Source organism: Rhinoraja longicauda, chromosome 9 (assembly GCF_053455715.1).
Source record: "Rhinoraja longicauda isolate Sanriku21f chromosome 9, sRhiLon1.1, whole genome shotgun sequence".
NCBI classification, from domain to species: domain Eukaryota; kingdom Metazoa; phylum Chordata; class Chondrichthyes; order Rajiformes; family Arhynchobatidae; genus Rhinoraja; species Rhinoraja longicauda.
This window is the reverse complement of record NC_135961.1, coordinates 6043166-6068543: the sequence shown is the minus strand read 5'-3', so window position 1 is coordinate 6068543 and position 25378 is coordinate 6043166. Positions and strand designations below refer to the sequence as shown.

General features: G+C 42.3%; 1 protein-coding gene across 1 annotated transcript in view; it reads left to right on the top strand.

Moving 5' to 3' along the window:
* Positions 1-6605: 6605 nt before the first annotated feature.
* The window catches only part of LOC144596892 (chitin synthase chs-2-like), a 30869-nt gene continuing 12096 nt past the window's right edge, over positions 6606-25378 (top strand). Inside the window, exons 1-11 of the mRNA XM_078405758.1 lie at positions 6606-6658; positions 7377-7518; positions 9454-9633; positions 12182-13218; positions 14712-14801; positions 17093-17266; positions 18246-18426; positions 19947-20048; positions 21330-21471; positions 22221-22421; positions 23908-24192. Of these exons, the coding sequence (XP_078261884.1) occupies positions 6606-6658; positions 7377-7518; positions 9454-9633; positions 12182-13218; positions 14712-14801; positions 17093-17266; positions 18246-18426; positions 19947-20048; positions 21330-21471; positions 22221-22421; positions 23908-24192 (2587 nt within the window). The remainder of the gene's footprint in view (positions 6659-7376; positions 7519-9453; positions 9634-12181; positions 13219-14711; positions 14802-17092; positions 17267-18245; positions 18427-19946; positions 20049-21329; positions 21472-22220; positions 22422-23907; positions 24193-25378) is intronic.

The following is a 25378-nucleotide window of genomic DNA, read 5'->3' as shown; positions in this document are numbered from 1 at the left end:
GTGGCAGAGAATTCCACAGATACACCACTCTCTGGGTGAAAAAGCTTTTCCTCATCTCAGTCCTAAATGGCCTACCCCTTATTCTTAAACTTTGACCCCTGGTTCTGGACTCCCCCAACATCGGGAACATTTTTCCTGCATCAAGCCTGTCCAATCCCTTAAGAATTTTGATTGTCAAATGCAGTTGACATTTGACATTTGACATTTAATGCATCGTATGTCAAATGCATTTTAAACGCCAAATGCATAGAGAAAAAACTGCTAGGACAGTTTGAGTTCAAGAATGAAGTGGCATTCGGCATCCTGAAGAACATTAAGGTGGCTGGCAGTCTGTGTTCCACGTGTACATGGAGTGTGTGAGGTTGCAGCCCCTGTTCCAATATCTAAAGGGGCTGCTCCTTGCCTTCTGGCTGCACTTCTCACCCACCACCCTCACCTTTGGACACCCTGTGCGTAGGGGAGAGAGGGTAGGGCCGCCATCCGTGACTCACGGCGCCAGGCGGAAGAGGGCTCTGCCCGAGCCAGCTGCCTGCCCCTTTTCCGGGGTTACGTCCGCACCCGGGTGGTGTTAGAGGGGGACAATGTGCTGTCCACGGGCACCCTGGGGGATTTCCGGGACCGCTGGGCACCGGGGGAGGGGTTGAATACATCCTCGACAAGGATTGTGAGATAGTTGTATAATCGTTTATTGTTTGTCTTGTATTACGGTGGTGGGTTCTGTTTTGGTTTTATTGTTTTGTATATATTATTTTATTATTTGAATAAATATTTTTTATTAATTAAAAAGAAAGAAGAGAGTTAAGGTGGATAAAATCTCAGCGCCTGATGTGATCTGTCCCAGGCTATTGAGGGATGCAAGAGAAGAAACATAGAAACATAGAAACATAGAAACGTAGAAAATAGGTGCAGGAGTAGGCCATTCGGCCCTTCGAGCCTGCACCGCCATTCAATATGATCATGGCTGATCATCCAGCTCAGTAGCCTGTACCTGCCTTCTCTCCATACCCCCTGATCCCTTTAGCAAAAAGGGCCACATCTAACTCCCTCTTAAATATAGCCAATGAACTGACCTCAACTACCTTCTGTGGCAGAGAATTCCACAGACTCACCACTCTCTGTGTGAAGAAATGTTTTCTCATCTTGGTCCTAAAAGACTTCCCCCTTATCCTTAAGCTGTGACCCCTGGTTCTGGACTCCCCCAACATCGGGAACAATCTTCCCGCATCTAGCCTCTCCAACCCCTTAAGAATTTTATATGTTTCTATAAGATCCCCCCTCAATCTTCTAAATTCCAGCGAGTACAAGTCCAGTCTATCCAGTCTTTCCTCATATGTAAGTCCCGCCATCCCAGGGATCAATCTGGTGAACCTTCTCTGTACTCCCTCTAAGGCAAGAACGTCTTTCCTCAGATTAGGAGACCAAAACTGCACACAATACTCCAGGTGCGGTCTCACCAAGGCCCTGTACAACTGCAGCAGAACCTCCCTGCTCCTAAACTCAAATCCTCTTGCTATGAATGCCAACATACCATTCGCTTTCTTCACTGCCTGCTGCACCTGCATGCTTGCTTTCAATGAATGGTGCACCATGACACCCAGGTCACGTTGCATCTCCCCTTCTCCCAATCGGTCACCATTCAGGTAATACTCTGCTTTCCTGTTCTTGCCGCCAAAGTGGATAACCTCACATTTATCCACATTATATTGCATCTGCCATGCATTTGCCCACTCGCCTAATCTATCCAAGTCACTCTGCAGCCTCCTAGCATCCTCCTCGCAGCTAACACTGCCACCCAGCTTCGTGTCATCCGCAAACTTAGAGATGTTGCATTCAATTCCCTCGTCCAAATCATTAATATACACTGTAAATAACAGCACTGAGCCTTGCGGTACCCCACTAGTCACTGCCTGCCATTCCGAAAAGGACCCGTTTATTCCTATTCTTTGCTTCCTGTCCGCCAACCAATTTTCTATCCACCTCAACACTGAACCCTCAATACCATGTGCTTTAGGTTTGTACACCAATCTCCTATGTGGGACCTTGTCGAAGGCCTTCTGAAAGTCCAGATATAACACATCGACTGGTTCTCCCTTATCCACTCTACTAGTTACATCCTCGAAAAATTCTATAAGATTCGTCAGACATGATTTGCTTTTGGTAAATCCATGCTGACTTTGTCCGATGATTTCACCACTTTCCAAATGTAATGCTATCACATCTTTAATAACTGACTCTAGCATTTTCCCCACTACCGATGTTAGGCTAACTGGTCTATAATTCCCCGTTTTCTCTCTCCCTCCCTTTTTAAAAAGTGGGGTTACATTAGCTACCCTCCAATCCTCAGGAACTACTCCAGAATCTAAAGAGTTTTGAAAAATTATCACTAATGCATCCACTATTTCTGAGGCTACTTCCTTAAGCACACTGGGATGCAGCCTATCTGGCCCTGGGGATTTATCTGCCTTTAATCCATTTAATTTACCTAACACCACTTCCCGACTAACCTGGATTTCCCTCAGTTCCTCCATCTCAATAGACCCCCGGTCCCCCGCTATTTCCGCGGGGGGCCGGGGGTCCCAAGGGGCCTTGGTGAAGATCGTTGCATCTTTTCCAGCCACAGGTGAAGTCCACAGGTAAGAAGGAAAATAGAGATAATCCTCAAAAAAATATTAGGAATTAGGGTTAGAGTTAGGGTTAGGGTTCATGTCAGTGTTCGTGTCAGTGGTAGGAAGCTGTTGGATTCTTTGGAATAAGATTTAAACGCATTCGGCAGTAAATGGACTAATTAGGGGCAGTCAGCATGGCTGGCAGCCTCAGCCTGAAGAAGGGTCTCAGCCCAGTACGTTACCCATTCCTTATCTCCAGAGATGCCGCCTGTCCTGTTGAATTACTCCAACATTTAGTGCCTGCGTTCGGTGTAAACCAGCATCTGCAGTTCCTTCCTACGCCAGAAGATTAAGATGCAGGGGATCCACTTTGACCTTGTCATTTGGATTCAGGTCTAACTTTCTGTTAGATCCGAATCCAAGAAGGAACTGCAGATGCTGGTTTAAACCGAAGATAGAGACAAAAAGCTGGAGTAACTCAGCGGCTCAGGCAGCATCTCTGGAGAGAAGGAATGGGTGACGTTTCGAGTCGAGATTTCTTCAGAGGGAGGGTGTTATTCTGGTCGGAAGTTGGAGTGACTGAGTTGGTGCGTGTAGACTGAGATATTTAGTGGGATTGGTGGCACAAAGAGATGTCCCTCTAAGCCACTGTCAGTGGTAGAATTTATAGTTCACAGTTGCCATCACTTTACTCTTACAAACCTCTCTCTTACTTGAAAATCCATTTGCAATCAAATAACATTTTGAGCCATAAAAGGACACCAAGTGATGGAGGGTCTCGACCCGAAACATCACCTTTCCATGTTCTCCTGGGATGCTGCCTAACCTGCCAAGGTTATCCTGCACTTTGTCTTTTTGTGTATTGACCAGCATCTGCAGCTCTTTGCTTCTACATTTATAGGCATGCTGTCGACAGTGTGCATCCTTAAGGTCAGGTGGGATTTTTGAGCACCTGTAATTAAAACAGCAAAATGCAAATTCAGAAGTTCCTTGTATCCATACTGTGATTAGTGACGTTTGCATACCACAGTTTCCTGGAAGCGTAAATTCCTCAGTCATGTGTTTTATTGTGCATCTTCAAGTGACAAGAAATGTGTTAGTACTGTAGTGACATTTATAATTGAATTGTGTAAGAAAATAACTGCAGATGCTGGTACAAATCGAAGGCATTTATTTCACAAAATGCTGGAGTAACTCAGCAGGTCAGGCAGCATCTCAGGAGAGAAGAAATGGGTGACGTTTCGGGTCGAGACCCTTCTTCAGACTGATGATTCCTCTGTGGTTTATATGTTTTCATTTCTCGATTTCGTTATTTCATTCCGTCTCTGGTAACTATTTCACTCAGACTATTTTGGTTCTTTGTCTTTGCTGTTTTTCACTGTTTGCCCTGGGGAAGATTTGCAGGAAATTGAAATGGAGAGAGAGAGATAGAGAGAGAGAGAGAGAGAGAGAGAGAGAGAGAGAGAGAGAGAGAGAGAGAGAGAGAGAGAGAGAGAGAGAGAGAGAGAGAGAGAGAGAGAGAGAGAGAGAGAGAGAGAGAGAGAGAGAGAGAGAGAGAGAGAGAGAGAGAGAGAGAGAGAGAGAGAGAGAGAGAGAGAGAGAGAGAGAGAGAGAGAGAGAGAGAGAGAGAGAGAGAGAGAGAGAGAGAGAGAGAGAGAGAGAGAGAGAGAGAGAGAGAGGAGAGAGAGAGAGAGAGAGAGAGAGAGAAAGAGGAGGGGAGATCTTACGGGGAAACAGAAACAATGCAAGGTAGAGAGAGACAGTGAGAGAGAGCAAAAGAGAAAAAGAGGGGAGATCTTACAAGGAAACAAACAATGAGAGGGAGAAAGAGACAGGGGTAGAAAGAGTGACAGAGAGAGAAAGAGATCTAACAGAAGCAAGGAGAGAGAGAGATAGAAAGAGAGATAGGGAGAGAGAGAGAGAGAGAGAGAGAGAGGGAGGGAGAGAGATTGATAGATAGATAGATAGATAGATAGCTAGATAGATAGATAGATAGATAGATAGATAGATAGATAGATAGATAGATAGATAGATAGATAGATAGATAGATAGATAGATAGATAGATAGATAGATAGATAGAATATATATATATATAGAGAGAGGGGGGGGGGATTTTACAGAGAAACAGAAAAAGGCGGAGCTATAACGATGCATTTTCACTGGGAGTGGAAGCCAGCCAATTTAAATTGACAAAAATAATTCAATGCATTCACTGCAAATAAATCTTCTTCACCACTGGGGAATCCAGAACAGGGGCTCACTCCCTCAAAATTAGACATTTCAGTTATTGTGGAGCGAGTTGAGGGAGCATCTTTTTGCATAAAGAATGGTGAAAACATGAATCCCTCCTGAATAGATCGGCAATCCTGAGCCGATTAGCATTTTCAATTCTAAGAACACAGATATTTATTTGTCTTTTAGTCTCCAGTGCTAAAAGTGTTAATGTTACTTGCCAGTTGTACTCATATCTGCCCCTTTGGCGACCAGTGACCAAGACAAGTTAATGTGCATTGCTCTGGCAAACTTGGTATTATGGACACAAAATGCTGGAGTAACTCAGTGGGACAGGCAGCATCTGATTGGTATGTTTTGTCGGGCAAGAGATAATGATCAACATTGGGTTAATGGGGGGAAATGCAGATCAGTGATCACCTCGTAAAATAGTAAAACAGTCTTGAGGGACTATTTCCTTTCTTATCTCCAGGCTATGTTGCTGTATTTTCTAATCAAAATTCAGCATCAGCTCTGGCGAAGTTTGCATGTCTGGTCCCGTAATAACTTACAGAACAAATGGCGGATAAGGCTAGAATAAAATAATTTCACAAATATTGCCTGAACACTAAACGTTGTCTCAGCTCATACATATTCCTGTTGCAATTTGTTCTCTGCTCTGAAATGAGGTGCACTACAAATAAAACAAGATTTGGAATAAAGGTTTAGATTGTACAAAGATTGTTTAATTACAGAATGAGATTTTGCTTTCAGTGCCTGGGTGTAACATCTCATATTGCTTAACCTACACCTATGCTTCAAGGATTTTTAACAAGGTAACCAACATGAAAGCCGATGAAAGACATTTCGGAAATATGAACTCTTTTAGATTCCTGTAGATAATCTTGTAGCTACTCCAGCACCTAAATCTTAAAAGGTTGATTGGATTTACAAAATTATTTTTACTTGTAATTTGAAAGTCTTGTCCAATTAATATGCAGTGGGGAAAACATTTTATTTTTTAAAGTTGCATTTGGGGCAGTCATGAGAGAGATCTTGGGTAATGTAATTTTGATTTTCATCAAAAGCTGATGTGCGGCATCGGATTTTTATCAATTTTATATTTGTCCTTTTATGGGTCCTTGGTTTGGATCCAGAACTTAATGAATAGACCGATATTATGAATATGTTAGAGTGTATGGCCAGCAGCTTTGAAAAATGCTGTCACACATTAGTCATTTTATGTACACAATGGAAATGGTAAAAAAAAAACTTTGTGTAGCAACTTGGCTACAGCTTCAAAAAGTTTTTAGGAGCAGATTAATGTTATGAATGAATATTCCTGACCTAAGCTCTGGATTTCAAATTGGAAATGTCGGTCGAATAGTTTAATTTTGGTTACCACTCAATGAAAAGGACATAAACAAACATTGTAGTGATTAAATTGTTTCAGTTTTGGTCAGGTAGTTCAGTGGCAAATAAATACAGAGAATGAATTTTTAATTGTAATTTCATTGTTGGTCACTGTTTTGGCATTGCCTTTGAAGTCAAATGTTGAAGTGTTTTACCATGAAACAAATTACAACATTGTACGTCCCCCTTCCCGAAGTTTGTATTTGAGCTGTTTTCCAAAAATTATCTTGACGTAAGTGATGGGTGGAACTGATTCTGCAAGTTTAATCACCACGCCCACAAGGATATATAAGTTGCATTCAATGTAGCTAACCGATCAGTCTAACTGAACAGACTTGTAAATAAGTAATTTTTCCAGTAACTCCTTCAACAAAATGGAAAACACGGACTCGGACTTTAATGCATCGGACAAACGACGTCGGAACAGGTAATTTGCGATTTTTATATTAATTTATGTTCTTCGGATATAATACACAACAGACATAAATAATTCTTGTAACATGCACGAAATGTGAATATATTAAGCTTGATATTAGATCACAAATATTAGATGTGGAACATGAAAGCTAGTTTTGGTAAATTAAAAGTGCATTTAACCTAAGCTTGATATTAGATAATTAATATTAGATATGGAACATCAAAGCTAGTTTCGGTAAATTAAAAGTGTATTTACCTAAGCTTGATATTAGATGATAAATATTAAATGTGGAACATCAAAGCTAGTTTTGGTAAATTAGAAGTGCATTTACCTAAGTTTGATATTAGATAATTAATATTTGATATGGAACATCAAATCTCGTTTTGGTAAATTAAAAGTGCATTTAACTAAGCTTGATATTAGATAAATAATATTAGATATGGAACATCAAAGCTAGTTTTGGTAAATTAAAAGTGCATTTACCTAAGTGTAGTTTTATTATTTGAAATAACATATTTTGTGTCCTATTGAATACTAGCTATGAAGAATGCATAATGGATGAATAGGGACAGATATATGTTTAGTGTCACAGAATGTATATTTGCAAAAATGGTATTACATTTGAAATGTTTTACCAAAACTAGATAATTTAACAAACAAAATTAACAAATCTTAAAATGTGCAATTATCATCTTCAAAATCCAAAATTGTGTTTTTTAATTTTTAGCTTCCGAAAAACATGGGATCCTTTTATGTTAAAAACAATCAACAATGAGGACGAAGTTACCAGGATATTTGTTCAGTTCGTTCAGTATATAATCTGCATTTTATTTGGTATTGGTGTACTGGGGTTCGCTTTTCTCAGCAAGGTCAGTAAAGTCCATCTGCATACAAATTCTGTTTGAATAAATAGTCCATTTTGGACGTAAATCTGTAGATTATGGTGTAAAGAATGGCTTGCATTGACATGATAAGATTCAAGACTTTACATCTCATGTTAGTTTGAAATATATAAAAAAGAATTAAATAAACAGTCACATTATCTTTTTTTATTTGTCAATTGCTAACTGTTTGCCAAGACACTGGGAAAAATCTGCTTTGAATCGTGACAAAGTCTATTCTATATCCCTGAGATATCAATCTAATGTCTCATCTTACAGGAATGCAACTTCTCATGTGTAGTGCAGCATCAGTATTGCGCTGTTTATGCAAATACTTTGTATTCAACTCTTTTGAGTGGGGCTAAGAGCCACTACCTACTGATTCAGGTTGTGATTATTACTAACTGAGCCCTGGTAGACGCACAAACACACATCAGAATAGATAAACTCATCCAGGCAGAATGGCCATTTGAAATATTTCCTGGAATGATGGGTATTGTATAAGTTCTTGTTGGATCATTTGTTGTCCCTCTAAGTCACTCTAGCACTTTGTGTCTTACTTTGTTATATTCATCTGGAATTTCACGTTAAACTTTTGATTTGCTTGAATGGGGAATAGCTGGAAAGGAAACCAGAAAACAATGTTTTACAATAATAAAATTTAACAATAAACCGTAACATTTCCTCATATTCTGCTTAGCTAGCTTACAGTCTAAAGTGTATGATCATTGAATCCTCCAATTTTGGACAATTACAAACCCACCCACCCTCCTACTTCCCCCAACTCTCTCCCCTTTTCTTCCCCACTCTCTCCCTGTGCCCCAACTGGACTCGTATCTATTTCTCCACTCCTCCTCCCATTCCACCCCTCCTTCCTTCCTCTAGCTTCGCAATTCACAACTCTTCAATCCTTTTGTCTCACACCTTCTATCTTTTTATCTCTGGCATTTGTCCAACCGTCTCCCCATCAACCCCTCCCCCCCCACCCCCCCTCACCCGCATCTACCTATTACTTGCCAGACTTTGCCCCTGCGTTTCCTCCTCCAGCTTTCACCCCCCTCCCCCCCCCCCAACCACACACCACCCCACAATCTGTCTGAAGAAGGGCCCCAACCTGGAAAGTTGTCACCTATCCATGTTCTCCAGAGACGCTGCCTGACCAATGCGTTTTGTGTCTTGTTTTGTAAACCAGCACCTGCACTTCCTTGTTTCTGAACATTATTTTTTATTGCTTAACATCAATAACTGAAGGATGGGTTTGTGATGCAGTGATGTGTCCGTCAGCTAGGTGTGTCCGTCAGCTAAAAGAGAAATGGGGGTGGGGAGGGGTTAACCCCCAAATTAAAATGTGGATTACGGAAATGACCGAGACCTTGCATTTGGAAAAATAAGCTTTGCCTTAATTGACAAACCAGATCTATTTTTTAAAATATGGTCTCCATTTATTGAATTAAAAAAAAAAAAAATGGGTTGTCACAAAACTGAAATTTAAAACTAAAGTTAAAACTTGAGTTTAGGGTTGGATGTACAACTATACTCATCATCTCCCGGATCTATCCCCGTAATCTTTATATTTGTAATTCTCTTTTTTCTTTGCTCTCTCTCTATTAGTTTATAGTCTTTTTTTTCCAGTCTCTTTTCATCTTTTTTTTTTTCTTTAAAAATTTGAAAATTGAAGCTATGTAAGAATTCTAGAACCAGTTTGTCGTTTATTATTATTTGTACATATGCTTTAAAAAATTAAAAATTAAAAAAAATTAAAAATAAAAGAGAAATGGGGCTCATTATGGTCTCAGGCAGAGGAGAAACTGGAATTCACTGTCACTATGAACCTTAAATATTAAAATAATATTGTTTTTGATGTTGCATGTTTCCTTCTGCAAGCGATGTTTACATTGAAAAATATTTACTTTTGCGTTGCAGTCTAGTCTTCTTTTATTGATCAGCATTTCAAGTGCTCGTTCACCCTTTGAAAACAAACCTTTTACTCATCTTATCTTGGCCTGTGCATTAGTGGTGCCTAATGCTTTAGCATTTGCAAAAGCATTGTGGAAAACATCATTTAGGTCATCCTCTAGTCCACCAAAATGTGTTCTAGCCATGGTAAGTTGTGCCGCCTTTATTTTAGTATTTGAATTTTAAAACACATCGATAAAAGTGTTATTTTGTTTTGTAAAATGAAGTGTTATTCTTCAAAGTGATACAAAGCTTGTATACACTGGAATTTAGAAGGATGAGGGGGGATCTTATTGAAACATATAAGATAATTAGGGGATTGGACACATTAGAGGCAGGAAACATGTTCCCAATGTTGGGGGAGTCCAGAACAAGGGGCCACAGTTTAAGAATAAGGGGTAGGCCATTTAGAACGGAGATGAGGAAGAACTTTTTCAGTCAGAGAGTGGTGAAGGTGTGGAATTCTCTGCCTCAGAAGGCAGTGGAGGCCAGTTCGTTGGATGCTTTCAAGAGAGAGTTGGATAGAGCTCTTAAGGATAGCGGAGTGAGGGGGTATGGGGAGAAGGCAGGAACGGGGTACTGATTGAGAGTGATCAGCCATGATCGCATTGAATGGCGGTGCTGGCTCGAAGGGCTGAATGGCCTACTCCTGCACCTATTGTCTATTGTCTATTGTCTATAATCATTAGATACTTTGATTTTAGAAACTGAAATCATGTTCCCATTGATGACAATACAAATATCTAATTAATTAAGGAGGTTAAGAACTCTGTGAGGAAAAACCTTTTCAACAAAACATTTAATACCAGTCTACAATCATTTAAGGTTTAAGTCATTCTAAATGATACTGTACTTTTAAAACAAAAGTAAAAATTGTACAGTTTTTTTATACATTTGTTGATATGCTGTTAATGACTTGACAAAAATAAATTAGAGGAAATAATTAAATCTTAGCACATTTACTTTATCTGAACCCCAGTGAGTGCATCTGGAAGAGACGTATTAGTTTTCAGTGCACTGATTTTATTTAATTAGCTATTATCTTGAAAGAGTTATCAACTTCGGAAGTTTTTATAGCTAATAAAGTAACATCTCAAATGGATGCAAAAAGTAAAAAAGAGAAAATTATCAATATTTAGACCATAATTAAATATCACTGAGTCAGGGCAGCACAGTGACTCAGCTGGTTGAGCTGCTGTATCACTGTACCGGAGAACCAGGTTAGATCCTGACCTCGGGTTCTGGCTGTGTGGAGTTGACAGCATGAGATTCCTCCGGGTGCTCTGGTTTCTTCCCACATCCTAAAGACATGTGGGTTTGTTGGTCAATTGGCCTCTGTAAATTGCCCTTAGACTGTGGAGAATGGATGGGAAAGTGGTTAACATAGAACCGAGTGTGAACAGGTGATCGATGGTCGGTGTGGACTCGGTGGGCCGAAGGGCCTGTTTCCGCACTGTTTCTTTAACATCAAAAGCTCAATTAAACTAAACTAGTCTAAACTAAACTAGTGCATCTCCCGCACATTTTCAAAGAATGCCCACACACTTTTCACAAAAATCCACTTAACCATTTAATTTTTTTTTTTTTAATACAGCTATGAGTAAACTGGAAGCAAATCCAGTTTATGCCTTGTTACAGTGATGCTTGGTTTTTAAGTAACCCATACAAGGTGTTATAGTTCAAAACTCTCAAGTACTTACCGACTTGTCAGTGATTTCAGCGAAAATTAGGACGCCGGAGAAGCGTTGATAAGCGTTGGAATTTCGCGATGTTTCCGAAGACGGTGTAATCTCGACCTGACTCGGCATTGTCGTGGTCATTGTCGTAGGGTAAAAGAAAAGTTCGGCGATCTGCTACGACTTTGACAGTCGCCGGCAGTCGCCTTAAAACCGCCTAAAGTGGGACAATTTAGAGATAAGGAGGAATTCCACCTCTGAAAGAGTTAGGAATCATCGTATTCTCTATTCGAGACAGTTGTGAATGCTGAGCCATCAAATATTTGCAAGGCTCAGATAGCTTTTTAAACATAGATTCAATCATGGAGATTTAGCAAGAAAATACTGAGACTGACGATGAGATTACTAATTACCTTCTTGAATCATGGAACAAGATTAAGAGGCCACAAGGCCGAGATCTGCTCCTGGTTTTTACATTCTGAACAATGTCAAAGTCCTTTTTTGTATCTCGTGAATCTACCAAAGGCAGCTGCACATTTCAACATTTGGAAAGAACTTCATAATTTAGGTAATCTGCAAATTACGTCATTACATGAATAAATTAATATAATCTAACTTTAAGCGGATCGGAAGTGTAATGTAAAAAAAAGATAAAATTAACAAATGGAAGAGAGTTTATTTAAGCAAAGTGTAAAATTAGGATCAATTGGAATCTTTCCAAGCCTAGGGTTCAGAATTAATTTTGTGCTTATATATTTTAATCGATTAATACTGCAGGGTTAATAATGCGCTCATTCTTGAAGGACTCGTGTCGGTGACAATTTTAAATGTCATTCTAGTGCAAGACGCCTTCAACTTTAGAATTTTCATATATCGACATTTTTTAAAGTATATCACAACTTTTAAAGTATATTACAACAATTGTATTGAAAGTTCTAAATTCTATTTTTGTTTCTACCCTTCCTCCTTCCTCGCTCCCCCACTTCCTCGAACCCTACCACCGTTCTTAATTTTGCCAGGTCTGCTTGATTGAAGCAATCATTGCACTTGCCACTTCAGTTCTGGTGCTCGTCTGCTTGCCTCAGTTTGATATCATCACAAATCTCTGCATTTTGAATGGTGTCTGCCTGTTCCCTTCATTTCTACAAATAATATACGAGCTGAAAAGTCTCGCCATTTCCTTGCTCTTCCCCCTCATCGGCTTTGGGATGACTTTTCTTGGCCTCTTGCTTTTCATTCTGGTCCACAATCCCCTGCAGCAATCAGAGACCCCCCAATACGCTCAGGTGTACGTGGCCATTGCAATAGTTTCCTTAACAGTAATATCCCTCAATTGGTGGGAAAACTTTACATCTTACTGTAAAATTGGATTCCTGCAAAATATAAGGGAAAGCTTACGTGGTAATAGAAATCTGACATACGTCTGTAGCAGTGCAGTTAGAATTCTCGTCACGTTTGGTGTAGTCGCAGCGTGGATTCCAATTAAGAAGTATGACTGGGCAGACTTGAAAACAGTCTCTCAATTTGAACTAAGGATTATTTTGGGTCTCTTTGGAGTGCAGGCATGCTCTTCTGTTCTTTGCCACTGGTTTGGGGTCCTGGTGTGCAAAATGCATGCAATCAGACGAAGTTTCATGGTGCCGTCCATATTAGCCACCCCTGCAGTGTTCATTGCCATTTTGATTGTGCTTTATGATAGTTCCAACAAGTACAGTCAAGGGTCCACCTTCAACCTCACCCTCTTTTGCAATGATGTAATAACTGTCTTTGAAATCAATCCTGTACAAATCGTACTCTTAGAAATCCCACAGAGTCTTTGCAGGGCACAGGGATTCTTAAATACCAGCAGAGTGGGGTTGGCACTTCTTGGCACTTCAGCGATATGCTTTTGGCTTGGGCTATTTTTCTCAACTTACTATGTGTGGGGCCAGCCCATTCAAAGGATTGAAAGGACATCTCATCTCTTGGTTCGATGGCTATATGAAGCTGCCTTCATGGAACAATCAATGCTGCTCAACATACGGGTCCAGAAAAAGCAAATTGAGGATATCAAAAGGTACATCCTATCATTAGAATTTCTCACTGCTAAAACAGCAAAAAATACTTATTCGGATTTGCATTGTACAAGGCAGTTCGAATGCAATGCACTTCATTTCCCTGTTACCATTCTGTTGTAATTTTTTCAACACTGTCACCTTAGTGAATAACAGAAGTAAAATGCCAAGTAAAGAAATATTGATTCATTTCGTGTTTGGTTAATCCTTCCCCTAAGGGGAATTCCTTTGAACAACTTCAGCCAAGTCTGCAGAGATCATTTTTGCATTGCAATCTAGGCTTGTATTCACTGGAGTTTAGAAGGATGAGAGGGGATCTTATAGAGACGTATAAAATTATAAAAGGACTGGACTAGCTAGATGCAGGAAAAGTGTTCCCAATATTGGGCGTGTCCAGAACCAGGGGCCACAGTCTTAGAATAAAGGGGAGGCCATTTAAAACCGAGGTGAGAGGGAACTTTTTCACCCAGAGAGTTATGAATTTGTGGAATTCTCTGCCACAGAGGGCAGTGGGGGCCAAATCACTGGATGGATTTAAGAGAGAGTTGGATAGTGCTCTAGGGGCTAGTGGAATCAAGGGATATGGGGAGAAGGCAGGCACGGGTTATTGATTGTGGACGATCAGCCATGATTACAATGTATGGCAGTGCTGGCTCGAAGGGCTGAATGGCCTCCTCCTGCACCTATTTTCTATGTTTCTATGTAATGTTTAAAGTGCAGTGGAGTGCAAGATTACTAATTCCTCTATTTTTTTTAAATAACACCTTTCTGTAGATTACCACATCTACTGGCAGAATGTGATCTTCATTACATGGAAAGGCAATAGTACATTTCTTTCCTGAGAAACCTATGGGAGGAACAATGCTAATCAGAGAAAAAATATGTCCAATATCTTTCCTTTTCTCTTCATAAAACATTCTGATAATTCATCCTGTAATTCAGCTGAAAATGAACTATATTTAACCAAATTGTGATAGGCGACAGTGAATGACCAACAATCTTATAGGATATTAGTTTAGTTTAGTTTAGTTTAGTTTAGTTTAGTTTAGAGATACAGTGTGGAAGCAGGACCTTCGGCCCACCGAGTCTGCGCCGACCAGCAATTCCCACACATTAACACTATCCTATACACACTAGGGACAATTCACATTTTTTATACCAAGCCAATTAACCTACAAACCTGTACGTCCTTGGAGTGTGGGGGGAAACCGAAGATCTTGGAAAAAACCCAAGCAGGTCACGGGGAGAACGTACAAACAGACGGCGCCCGTAGTCAAGATCAAACCCGGGTCTCTGCCGCTGTAAGGCAGCAACTCTACCGCTGCGCCACCGTGCCGCCCGTAAATTAATGCCAAGTAATCTCCTAAGTCAATGGAACATAAAATACTTTTCCCAAACGGCCACCGATTCAAATATCAGATCCGTACTTTATTACAGATTTCTAGTATAATCCATTTTGTACTTGATTTTCACAATAAATATTTTTTCGAAACAGGAAATCAGATCATGTGATGATATATCTGTGCGCAACAATGTGGCATGAAACAGTGGATGAAATGGAAAAGATTCTCACTTCAATATTCAGGTAAATTTAGAGCAACTGGCTTCTGATACTGCTTTTGAAAACTACTCGTGGGTTTTTTTCCAAGGATTTTAACCGCAGAGATAAACTATAGTTGGCATCCTGAGCAAAGTTAACAATGATCAATCATTGCCGATCTTGTAATTCGATCGGTATGCTGTCAGGTTGCACCTTATCAAAGAGCCCGACCTGGAAGCGTAAATTCCTCAGTCATGTGTTTTATTGTGCATCTTCAAGTGACAAGAAATGTGTTAGTACTGTAGTGACATTTATAATTGAATTGTGTAACCACAACCACAACAACCTGATTGCGGGCGAGGACGGCAGGAGAAGGGAACGACATTGTGGCCTTCCATCACAGTGAGGAGAGAGAGGACTGGAGGAGGAGACTCACTGTGATGGATGTTTCTTTGATGGATGTTTAATGCTTTTATTGTTGGACTGTGGGTGACTGAATTTCGTCCAATATTGGATGACAAATAAAGCTATCTTGAATCTTGAATCTTGTAAGAAAATAACTGCAGATGCTGGTACAAATCGAAGGCATTTATTTCACAAAATGCTGGAGTAACTCAGCAGGTCAGGCAGCATCTCAGGAGAGAAGGAATGGGCGACGTTTCGGGTCGAGACCCTTCTTCAGACTGATCTATAATCTACAAGTCTGAAGAAGGGTCTCGACCCGAAACGTCACCCGTTCCTTCTCTCCTGAGATGCTGCCTGACCTGCTGAGTTACTCCAGCATTTTGTGAATAAATACCTTCGATCTATCATTGAATGTGGGCTTACTGCCCTTGACCTACTTCCTCAAAGTTGGCTGCATTGCTGAGAAATAACCTCGGCAAACAAGCCCCCCCCCCCCCCAAAAAAAACCTAATCTCCTGGGCACGAGCAACACTGCGCATCTGGCAAGGGTTTGAATCATGGTGGTGAAGGGAGAGTTTCTGCAGGAGGTAGAATGGTCAGGTTATAGCCCCTCATTTATGGTGGAGAACATTTATAAGACATTTGGCCAGATACATGGATAGGAAAGGCTTGGAGGGATGTGGGCCACATGCAGGCAGGCGGGTCCAGCGTAGATGAGGGCAAATTGGTTGGCAACGGCAAGTTGGGCCGAAGGGCCTGTTCCCCTGCTGTACGGCTCTATGACTCCATGACTCTAAACAATATAAAACTAAATATAATCTACATGACCCAACTCATTTTTTGCTGGGAAGTTATTCCCATCTTCAGACTGCCCGGACATAATCACTTTACTGCCTTCAGATCAGATTAATGATCAACTTGAAATGTTTCTGAAACTGGGAAACTAAAGTTCTGTTCACACTGCTGGTATTTTCTCCCACCCATTTAACATAATTCAGAGTCCGTATTGTACAAGCCTACCTTTATTCTTAATACTATGGCTTGGAGTTTTAAAGTGCTATTATTATTATTATTATTTTAGCATCAAGTTTGTATCTAATTCCACCAGTTGTCCTTTCCCACTGTGGAGGGAGCCATGTTACTGTGCTTTTGTCTCGTGGCCAGCCAGCATAAAGGGGAACATTGCAAAGTAGCCAACTAATTGCCTCTAGCTTCCATTCATCGATGAGCTTTCCTAGTTTTAAACAATAATGCCAACAGTGATGACCCCACCTAGCGCTGACAAAATTCAACAACAAAACTAACGATGGACACAAAAAGCTGTTATGACACAGCGGGTCAGACAGCATCTCTGGAGATAGATTTAAACCAGCATCAGCAGTTTCTACTTAAACAAAAGCCGAGATAGAGCTCTTAAGGATAGCGGAGTCAGGGGGTATGGGGAGAAGGCAGGAACGGGGTACTGATTGGGAATGATCAGCCATGATCACATTGAATGGCGGTGCTGGCTCGAAGGGCCGAATGGCCTCCTCCTGCACCTATTGTCTGTTGTTTATTTATTGTCTAATGGCCTTCTGGAGAAGGTTATAGAGCCTGCCTCGCAAAAAAAGTCTTTACTCTTCCTCTGCAGAGGAAGAGTTATTCCAATTCCAGTAACTTAACATATGTTAATGACAATTATCTTTGGACCTCACCTTTTAGTGGCATAAGAAATCATATATTAACTACTTCCATAAAGTGCACCTATCTGTTACAATGGTACATGTGTATCTAATTTCACAAAATGCTGGAGTAACTCAGCAGGTCAGGCAGCATCTCAGGACAGAAGAAAGAAGGGTTGTATTTTTGCGAAATAAATACCTTCGATTTGTACCAGCACCTGCAGTTATTTTCTTACACTGTATATCTCATTTGGCCATTTCTCTTTGCAGGCTGGATAAATACAAACCATATTCTTTAAAATCGCACAAAGACAATTTTGACTTTGAATCACATATTTACTTTGATGATGCATTTACCTTTGTGGGACCTGATGAAAATTTGCAGGAGAGAGTTGTGAATGACTATGTGAAGAACGTTGTTTCGACAATGGAGGACATTTACAGGTACTGGAACGAACTTACGTTTGTTATGAATGTATTTATTCACAAAATGCTGGAGTAACTCAGCAGGCCAGGCAGCATCTCGGGAGAGAAGGAATGGGCGACGTTTCGGGTCGAGACCCTTCTTCAGACTGATGTCAGGGGGGGGGCGGGACACAGGAAGGATATAGGTGGAGACAGGAAGACAGTGGGAGATCTGGGAAGGGGGAGGGGAAGAGAGGGACAGAGGAACTATCTAAAGTTGGAGAAGTCGATGTTCATACCGCTGGGCTGCAAGCTGCCCAGGCGAAATATGAGGTGCTGTTCCTCCAATTTCCGGTGGGCCTCACTATGGCACTGGAGGAGGCCCATGACAGAAAGGTCAGACTGGGAATGGGAGGGGGAGTTGAAGTGCTCGGCCACCGGGAGATCAGATTGGCTAATGCGGACCGAGCTCAGGTGTTCAGCGAAGCGATCGTCGAGCCTGCGTTTGGTTTCGCCGGTGTAAATAAGCTGACATCTGGAGCAGCGGATGCAATAGATGAGGTTGGAGGAGGTGCAGGTGAACCTCTGTCTCACCTGGAAAGACTGTTTGGATGGAGTTGAGGGGGGAGGTAAAGGGACAGGTGTTGCATCTCGTGCTGTTGCAGAGGAAAGTGCCCGGGGATGGGGTGGTTTGGGTAGGAAGGGAAGAGTGGACTAGGATGGCCTGCATATTACATTGCATTGTGATATCCCCAAGTCTTCGACTCTCAGCTGCACATTGTGTTGCGAAATGAGTCCGGAACCCAGTTTTAACCTGTTGTTACAGGTTCTGGACTTACTGAGAAAGCTTTGATGTGATTCTGCTCACTCCATGCGAATAGTTGGCCTGCATTTGCAATTGTTCCGGCATCACTGATGCGTGTAACTTACTTCCGCGGAAGAAACAAAATGTCATGGATTCCAATTTCAAGGAGGAGCACCTTGCTAAATTTCTGAAACGGAACTTTTTATTGAACAGGATATTTTCACGGGAAAAATGCACTTCTAAGGACGAACTGGAAGACGATGACATTATGATGCAAACCATAATGGAGACACCTTACGGTGGAAGAATCAGCTACACGCTCCCATACGGAAATACCATACATGTTCATTTGAAAGACAAACAGAAAATAAGGCACAAGAAGAGGTGGTCTCAGGTGTGTTTAAATATTGTGTGACTTACCCCTGCCCCTTTAGAGTCTTTCCATCGTTAACAAGGCATAAGTTATTATGTTGGAATACTTTCCGGCCACCTAGATATGTACAGCTGCAGCATCACAGAAGTTCACAAGGTTCAACGTAGGTTCACCGGGTTAATCCCCAGGATGGCGGGACTGTCATATGAGGAAAGATTGGAAAGACTGGGCTTGTGTTCACTGGAGTTTAGAAGGATGAGGGGCGATCTTATAGAAGCGTATAAAATTATAAAAGGACTGGACAAGCTAGATGCAGGAAAAATGTTCCCAATGTTGGGGGAGTCCAGAACCAGGGGCCACAGTCTAAGAACAAAGGGGAGGCCATTTAAAACTGAGATGCGAAAAATCCTTTTCACCCAGAGAGTTGTGAATTTGTGGAATTCACCGCCACAGAAGACAGTAGAGGCCAATTCACTGGATGAATTTAAAAGAGAGTTAGATAGAGCTCTAGGAGCTAGCAGAAACAAGGGAGACAAGCGGCACGGTGGCGCAGCGGTAGAGTTGCTGCCTTACAGCGAATGCAGCTCCGGAGACTCAGGTTTGATCCTGACTACGGGCGCTGTCTGTACGGAGTTTGTACGTTCTCCCCGTGACCTGCGTGGGTTTTCTCCGAGATCTTCGGTTTCCTCCCACACTGCAAAGACGTACAGGTATGTAGGTTAATTGGCTGGGCAAATGTAAAAATTGTCCCTAGTGGGCGTAGGATGGTGTTAATGTGCAGGAATCGCTGGGCGGCGCGGACCCGATGGGCCGAAGGGCCTTTTTCTGCGCTGTATCTCTAAATCTAAAAAAAATCTAAATATGGGGAGAGGCAGGCACGGGTTACTGATTGTGGATGATCAGCCATGATCACAATGAATGGCGGTGCTGGCTCAAAGGGCCAAATGGCCTCCTCCTGCACCTATTTTCTATGTTTCTATGTAAGTTTAATAATGTCAAGTATAAAGTCGTCTCATTGGTTGTCAACTCTGTCACCAACTTAAAGCTGCACCATCCATGCACAATGTGCATTTTGCAACAACTAGAAAGTACTACTAAAATTTATTATCATGTTACTTGGTGAATTGGGAAGTCTTTTTAGTGGTTTCTTTTGACAATTGGGATCAAAGTTGACTTTCACATTGATGCAAAGGCTCTTCTGAAAACTTTTCAAAAGATCTGGTGCAACACACAGGAACAGGAAATAATAAATATAAAGTCTGATCGGATATTAGTGACACATAGAAATTATTAGTTAATTGGCTGAGAATAGGGAAAATGCGCTTCCACACCATCCAAAATACTGAATAACATTTTCAATCTGAACTCACATTCAACTCTTTAGAAGGTTTATAATTCATCATTTGGACACCCTGCTAAACCTGTTCAACAGGTTTATGATTAAACCTTCATGATTTATGTAACGAGACTGTTTATTGTCAGTATATTTTACTGTTTGTCTTGCCGTACGCATGTCAACATTCTCCACATTTTTTTTCCAGATCATGTACATGTATTATCTGCTGGGATGGAAGTTAAATAGGAAGTACACTACACTGTCAGGAAGATTTGAAGATGAGGTATCGACTGAAAATACCTTAAAGGTGAGGATTGCTTCTTGATATCCTGCACCAAAAAAGGATGATGTACAGGGTGGTGGGTGTATGGAACAAGCTGCCAGACGAGGTAGTTGAGGCTGGGACTATCCCAACGTTTACGAAACAGTTAGACAGGTACACGGATAGGACAGGTTTGGAGGGACATGGACCAAACATGGGCAGGTGGGACTAGTGTGGCTGGAACACGTTGGCCGGTGTGAGCAAGTTGGGCCAAAGGTCCTGTTTCCACACTGTATCACTCTGTGACTCTCTACGACTCTACAGTCATAACGTTCAGAGACATTAGAAATTTGACCTTGATCTTTTGCCGTGTAGTTGCGGTGGTGGTAGTGATAGTGCCAATGATCAATGTTGAATTTCTAGGTATCACAAAATGCTGGATTAACTCAGCAGGTCAGGCAGCATCTAGGGGAGAAGGAAATTGGCGACATTTCAGGTCGAGACACCTTCATCAGACTGAAGAAGGGTCTCGACCCGAAACGTCACCCATTCCTTCTCTCCTAGATGCTGCCTGACCTGCTGAGTTACTCCAGCATTTTGTGATACCTTCGATTTGTACCAGCATCTGCAGTTATTTTTCCACACAATGTTGAATTTCTAACTTGCTTTGTGCTTTGTGGAAAGGTAGAGCCATATTATATGGCTTTGCAGATTCAATCCTGCCCGGCTGGGTTGTCAGCCTTCTCGAAAACTGTCAATTCAAGTGGGGTGAAGACAGGCTTGGGGAGAAGACAGCTTTAGGGAGAAAGTGGGTGCCTCTGGAGCTTAACCAGTCTGCCAAGGGAGCAGGGGTATTTCCTCCCAGCCCTACAATCATTCATTGGACTGGAGTTCCTGTTTCCATCTGAAGATTCGCACGCAAAGCACCTGGTCCACTGGGAACAGGGTTGCAACAGATTGGTAAAGGCTTAGCCGAGGTGCGGACTTGAGCCCCTGCACCCAGAAGCAGCTGAAGGCTCCCTGTTTTGGTCAGTGACCTGATCCAGAGTGCTCCATGTTCCATGAAACCAAGCCCCATCTATCAGGCGAAATGTGTAGGAAGGAACTGCAGATGCTGGTTTAGACCAAAGGTGGACACAAAATGCTGGAGTAACTCAGCGGGACAGGCAGCATCACTGGAGAGAAGGAATGGGCGAGGTTTCGGTTCGAGACCCTTCTTTAGACTGAGAGAGGATATCAAACGTGTTTCAACGCGAGGCCCCTTTTACAATCCATTTTGTGACATTCTGTATCGTAATTTGTTTTGTTTTTTTGTTTTTCTTTAAGAATGAGAAGGAAAACACCTACATTTTGGCATTGGACGGCGACACTGATTTCCAGCCCTCCGCGTTGATCTTGCTGGTTGACAGGCTGAGAAGATATCCAAATGTGGGAGCTGCGTGTGGGAGAATACATCCTACAGGAGTTGGTATGATATCCTATTGAGCTCTCACCACTCACCAGGTTAATTCCCGGGACGGCGGGACTGACAGATGATGAAGAATGGATCGACTGGGCTTATTTTCACTTGAATTTAGAAGGATGAGAGGGGATCTTATGGAATCATGTAAAATTCTTAAGGGATTGGACAGGCTAGATGCAGGATACATGTTCCCGATGTTGGGGGAGTCCAGAACCAGGGGTCACAGTTTAAGAATAAGGGGTAGGCCATTTAGAATGGAGATGAGGAAAAAACTTTTCACCAAGAGAGTTGTGAAACTGTGGAATTCTCTGCCACAGAAGGCAGTGGAGGCCAATCCACTGGATGTATTTTAGATGCTGGATGTATTCAATTACTGGATGTATTTGTAGGTTAATTGGCTTGGTAAAAATGTAAATTGTCCCTATAGCGTGTGTAGGATAGTGTTTTATTCTCAAAATGCTGGAGTAACTCAGCAGGTCAGGCAGCATCTCGGGAGAGAAGGAATGGGTGACGTTTCGGGTCGAGACCCTTCTTCAGACTGATGTCAGGGGGGCGGGACAAAGGAAGGATATAGGTGGAGACAGGAAGATAGAGGGAGATCTGGGAAGGAGGAGGGGACGGGAGGGACAGTGTTAATGTGCGGAGATCGCTGGTAGGTGGGCCGAAGGGCCTGTGCGTCTAAACTATACTAAACGTCAGATTTCGAAAGATGACGCAGTGCAATAAAGTGCAGGTTTTGCCTCTTCTTCTCAAAGGTCCGATGGTGTGGTACCAGAAGTTTGAGTACGCAGTTGGTCACTGGCTCCAGAAGACAGCCGAACACGTGTTGGGCTGCGTGCTGTGCAGTCCGGGATGCTTCAGCTTGTTCAGGGCGGCAGCGCTAATGGACGACAATGTTATGAAAAAGTACACCACTACCGCAACTGAAGCACAGCACTTTGTCCAGTACGATCAAGGTAAACTTAACACATGTAATCTGTCTACTTTCAGTTTTACACTGCGCTGGAATGTCTGCACAAGTTTAGCCCGATCTCTTGTCACAATCTTGGCAGCTAGTTAATGGTATTTGTTTGTCTGAAAAGGATTATTTTGATCTAGCAGTGGCACATTGAAATATTTGGCATGCTCTCAAGTTAATTCATAAAGAAAACAGGAGCAGTTAAAACACGAACATTTATTTTAAAAGAGGAATCGGAGAACTTGCTTTGACACGAATAGTTACTGTAAACTGACAGGCAACTAGATCAAATTTCAGTACCTACAATTGGGTGTCATGCAGCAAACACATGCCAGAGACTGGAACAATCATTAAAATAAACACACTCTATAAAAGTCACACAGTCTTTCCAGGTGAGACAAAGGTTCACCTGCACCTCCTCCAACCTCATCTATTGCATCCGCTGCTCTAGATGCCAACTCATTTACATCGGCGAAACCAAGCGAAGGCTCGCCGATTGCTTCGCTGAACACCTGCGCTCGGTCCGCATTAACAAAACTGATCTCCCGGTGGCCGAGCACTTTAACTCCCCCTCCCATTCCCAGTCTGACCTTTCTGTCATGGGCCTCCTCCAGTGCCATAGTGAGGCCCACCGGAAATTGGAGGAACAGCACCTCATATTTCGCCTGGGCTGTTTGCAGCCCGGTGGTATGAACGTTGACTTCTCCAACTTTAGATAGTTCCTCTGTCCCTCCCTTCCCCTCCTCCTTCCCAGATCTCCCTCTATCTTCCTGTCTCCACCTATATCCTTCCTTTGTCCCGCCCCCCTGACATCAGTCTAAAGAAGGGTCTCGACCTGAAACGTCACCCATTCCTTCTCTCCCGAGATGCTGCCTGACCTGCTGAGTTACTCCAGCATTTTGTGAATACACTCTGTATAGATTTGTGTCTGCAGCAATCTTGAGTCAATTTGGATGCAGATATCCTTGGATTTAATCAGTCTCAGTCTGAAGAAGGGTCTCAACCCGAAACGCCACCCATTCCTTCTCTCCAGAGATGCTGCCTGTCCTGCTGGGTTACAATAGACAATAGACAATAGACAATAGGTGCAGGAGTAGGCCACTCAGCCCTTCGAGCCAGCACCGCCATTCAATGCGATCATGGCTGATCACTCTCAATCAGTACCCCGTTCCTGCCTTCTCCCCATAACCCCTCACTCCGCTATCCTTAAGAGCTCTATCCAGCTCTCTCTTGAAAGCATGCAACGAACTGGCCTCCACTGCCTTCTGAGGCAGAGAATTCCACACCTTCACCACTCTCTGACTGAAAAAGTTCTTCCTCATCTCCGTTCTAAATGGGCTACCCCTTATTCTTAAACTGTGGCCCCTTGTTCTGGACTCCCCCAACATTGGGAACATGTTTCCTGCATTTACTCCAGCATTTTGTGTCTATCTCCTATTCTAAGCTCTTTGTGAATATGAATGTGTGACAATCAATTGCAACAGGGGAAGACCGTTGGCTCTGCACATTACTGCTGCAACAGGGGTGGCGAGTGGAATACAATGCAGCCTCAGACGCCTACACCAATGCACCGCAAGAATTCAAGGAATTCTACAACCAACGACGTCGCTGGGTCCCATCGACTTTGGCAAACACAATCGACCTTCTGGACAGTGCAGCGGAAACATCAAAGAAAAACCCTTCAATTTCCAAACTTTACATCCTGTACCAGATTATTGGAACGGCCGCCTCGATCCTGGGTCCCGCTACTGTGATTTTGATGATAGCAGGTGATTATGCCCTAAATGCAATATCTTCTTACCTATAACTTCTGATAATGCACTACTTATACACCGGTTATTTTATTCACGCAGCAATATTGTAAAATGGTAGCATTGCCACAAATCAAGATGATGTTGCATTCAGGTGTACACAATGGAAGCGGCAATGATTTTTTTATTTGTGCTCCATTATGAGAGGTCATGTTTCTGCAGTCAGACACGGCATTTATTAATTGCCACGGCAGGATCTGCCAATCTAATTATGAAGGATGTTAGATTCAAGAAAGTCCTTTGGCTCCGGTTACAGAAATGACACCGTGTGAATAGTAGGTTTGTAATATTGCTACATAGCCTCAGAGTGAGAGGTGAACCACAAGGTATTCAGAATCAAACAAGTCCACATGGTTTGGTGGGAGTGTCAGTTGGCTTTGATACTGACCTGCGGTGCTTCCAGCTCCCAATCCCATCAAGTAATGCTCACTACTGGGAGATAAGATTATTTCTCCCGCCCCATGGTGTCAAACATTACATGAAATACATACTTGTGGCATTTGAATCTCCTGTTGTCACCAAATAGATTAGCACGGGTGTCAAGGATTATGGGGAGAAGGCAGGAGAATGGGGTTAGGAGGGAGAGGTCGATCAGCCATGATTGAATGGCGGAGTAGACTTGATGGGCCGAATGGCCTAATTCTGCTCCTTTCACTTATGAACTTATGAACGTGAATAAATACAAGGCAGGAGATCAACTCCAGTCTACAAGTTCAGCGCTCAGTGATAAGTGGCCCCCGGAAAGTATCAATCTTAGGTTCTACTTTTACAACATTTCAATTTACAAAAAAAAAAGTCACAAGGAACTCAGCGGAAAAAGGACTAGTGAACGTGAAAGAGCTTTCATGGGTGAGAGACAGCAGGATATGAGCCAGGAATTTGCTTGGGATTGTTACTAGTCTCCTACTGCAGGTTTGCTGGATTTAGTGTGAGGCTCTTGTGGAGAAGCCATGGTGAACATTTTCAGGACATTTACAGATGTAATCTAATATGTAATCCATCAGATGATTATCAGTGACGGAAAAAGAACATTAATTAAACAAGGCACCTCAGCTGGTGTGTAGGAAGGAGATTTCAAAGTAGGAGATTTCGCAGCGGAGCAGACGAGATGTGTGGGGAAGGAATGTTTGAAGAAGGGTCCCGA